At 35.1% G+C, this 2,500-nt stretch overlaps 1 protein-coding gene across 4 annotated transcripts in view; it reads right to left on the bottom strand.

The window, feature by feature from the left end:
• LOC119596353 (ribonuclease Oy-like) overlaps positions 1–2,500 on the bottom strand; it is a gene marked incomplete at its 5' end in the record, with an annotated part of 12,234 nt that overhangs the window by 1,722 nt on the left and 8,012 nt on the right. The window contains 2 exon segments of one of the 4 annotated variants that reach the window (XR_005230752.1): positions 771–1,652; positions 2,118–2,327. Coding sequence is in view for 1 of the 4 variants with exons in the window: in XM_037945570.1 (XP_037801498.1) it covers positions 2,186–2,327 (142 nt within the window). 4 annotated transcript variants of the gene reach the window in all.

Genomic DNA, 2,500 nt, shown 5'->3' with positions numbered 1-2,500 from the left:
TTGTGTCCCTGCTTGAATAAATACGATTCACCCAATTTCACCAAAAAACTGCAAAGTTGTCTTCTTTTTGCTATGTAACAATATTGGCACACTATTCATACTCTTACATGCTATGGAAATATTAATTGAGCTTTCATTGAAAAAGAAAGAAAGAAAGAAAAAATCACTCTTACACATACATTCTCATACTGGAGGAGGAGGAGGAGGAGGAGGAGGAGGAGGAGGAGGAAAAGGAGGAGGAGGGAAAAAGGAGGAGGAGGGAAAAAGGAGGAGGAGGGAAAGAGGAGGAGGAAGAAGAAGAAGAAGAAGAAGAAGAAGAAGAAGAAGAAGAAGAAGAAGAAGAAGAAGAAGAAGAAGAAGAAGAAGAAGAAGAAGAAGAAGAAGTGGAAGTGGAAGTGGAAGTGGAAGTGGAAGAGAAAGAGAAAGAGGAAGAGGAGGAAGAAGTGGAAGTGGAAGTGGAAGAGAAAGAGGAAGAGGAGGAGGAAGTGGAAGAGGAAGAGGAAGAGAATAGACACACACACTATCTATTCATTTTCAGAGATATCTGCTTTTTACAAACTCATTTCCAAAGTTGAAGCAGACTGGACGTATATTATCACAAATGCAAAAGGAATTGGCACGACATTTTGCCTGTCTGCAGCAATTTTTTTCAACGTCAACAATGAACACATTAGGACCTTATTTTATCATTCAGCAAACTACTTTTTAACTTGCATATAAAATCTGATGCTCAGTGAAAACTTTTTGTATTGGAGTAGACACAGCACAAGTGCCCTTTCTGAACACCTTTAATTCTCATCTCAACAGCATAAAGAAGTTGCAACAAGTAGTATCAAGAACAGTTGGTAAAAGTAATCATTACCACACTATTTCCAGGCTCTTCTTGGCATTCATCACAAACCTCACATACCTTGGTTGTTATAACAATTTGTCAAGTAAGTCAAAAGTCATACATGCGCATTTAAATTGGTTTAGTCTTGACATTTTTATGACTCATTAAAACTAATATTAAAGCCTTAATTTACCCTTTTCTATGAATTCTGAAACTAGTTTCCCATATACACATAATGTCTGATGTCAGTGACTTAGTAGGCATTTTCAGTTGAAAGCACACTATCAAATACAAATATAAATACAAGTTGTATAGACATTCTGATATTGCAAAAATCTTTAACAACAAGAGAAAAAAAAAATCTTAATTGCTAAATACAGTAACTAGCAATTAGGGAAAGACATATCCACATATACAAATTACACTTGATTTCCATTCTACGGTATTCAACATATAGAAATGACACTTTTATCACCACAAGAAAGACTATATTCCATTCTTCACTCTTGAACTAACTCCAGTATAATGTTCTAACCTTTTTTTTTTGTCCAAAAAATAAAGAATGTCAAGGTCATATAGAGATGCAGATGCACCTACCTTTGTCTTTTAAGCTTTCATGTGACAGTATCAGCTGCAGTTAATTTGAAACAATGAACTGGTGAAAGTGAGGTGTTTCAATACTGCTAAAATCTAAAGAGTACTTGAGTTTGAGCTTGATATCACAAGGAGGAAGAGCAGAGAAGCCTCAGCATCAATTTGATATTTCTCGGGAAATGATTCTTTTCAACATGAGCTTCCCTCTGTCCTCATTAGTGTTGTGCTGTCAAGGGGAACTTGAGTGAAATAACAGATTTTCCAAATAGCATGACTCTTGAACAACATTTTGCATATAACAGAACACAAGTCATCTAATTTCACCTTTCCTATAGGTGACATGACATCTGGATCATTTATATGCTAATATTCATGGTCCTATTAAAGTTTTAACATTTTTGGAGCTTTTCATATATCAAGCAGAAAAAAAAAAAAAATATAACCAATATTTCTGTTCCCATTTCTTAGTCCTTGGTACAATTGCCAGTGCACATAAGTAGCTGAAATCCATTCCATTACTAAAAAACAGTAAACAGATAGAAAAGAACAGGTGGAAAAAACCTAACATTACCTTAGCAGTTGAACAGTAAATTTAATGTCTTATTTTAATCTCATGATTATCATGGAATAGCTGGGACTTCACCCCTTAGAAAATTACCACTCCAAAACAATGGAGAAAAAAAAATCTTACAAGGAGCATTTCATGTGCCATCTGAGAAATCAGAATCCACATATCCATTTTTCCTTCAAAATATTGCATTATAAGGTTATCCACATCAGCGAATAGACAGTCATGAGTGCATGGCAGAGCCAGGATACACATGTTGCCTGTGCCTCCTCCCAGCGCTTTTTTCGAAGTTCTACTAGCTCATGGGGGTAGTGGTAATTCTTGCCTCCAGTCCTGTAAAAAAAGAAAAAAGTGTTACTTGATTTTAAAGTAAGAGGAGGAGGAGGAGGATTTGTTTATTTATTATTTTTTTTTTTTTCTTACTTAATTTCAAAGTGAAATGAAAGAATGATAACTAGAACAAAAATTTTAATATATATATATTCCCAGGATGCGGCGGATGCTTC

Source organism: Penaeus monodon, chromosome 37 (genome assembly GCF_015228065.2).
Source record: "Penaeus monodon isolate SGIC_2016 chromosome 37, NSTDA_Pmon_1, whole genome shotgun sequence".
NCBI classification, from domain to species: domain Eukaryota; kingdom Metazoa; phylum Arthropoda; class Malacostraca; order Decapoda; family Penaeidae; genus Penaeus; species Penaeus monodon.
The sequence above is the reverse complement of the archived record's forward strand: the minus strand, read 5'-3'. Positions and strand labels throughout refer to the sequence as shown.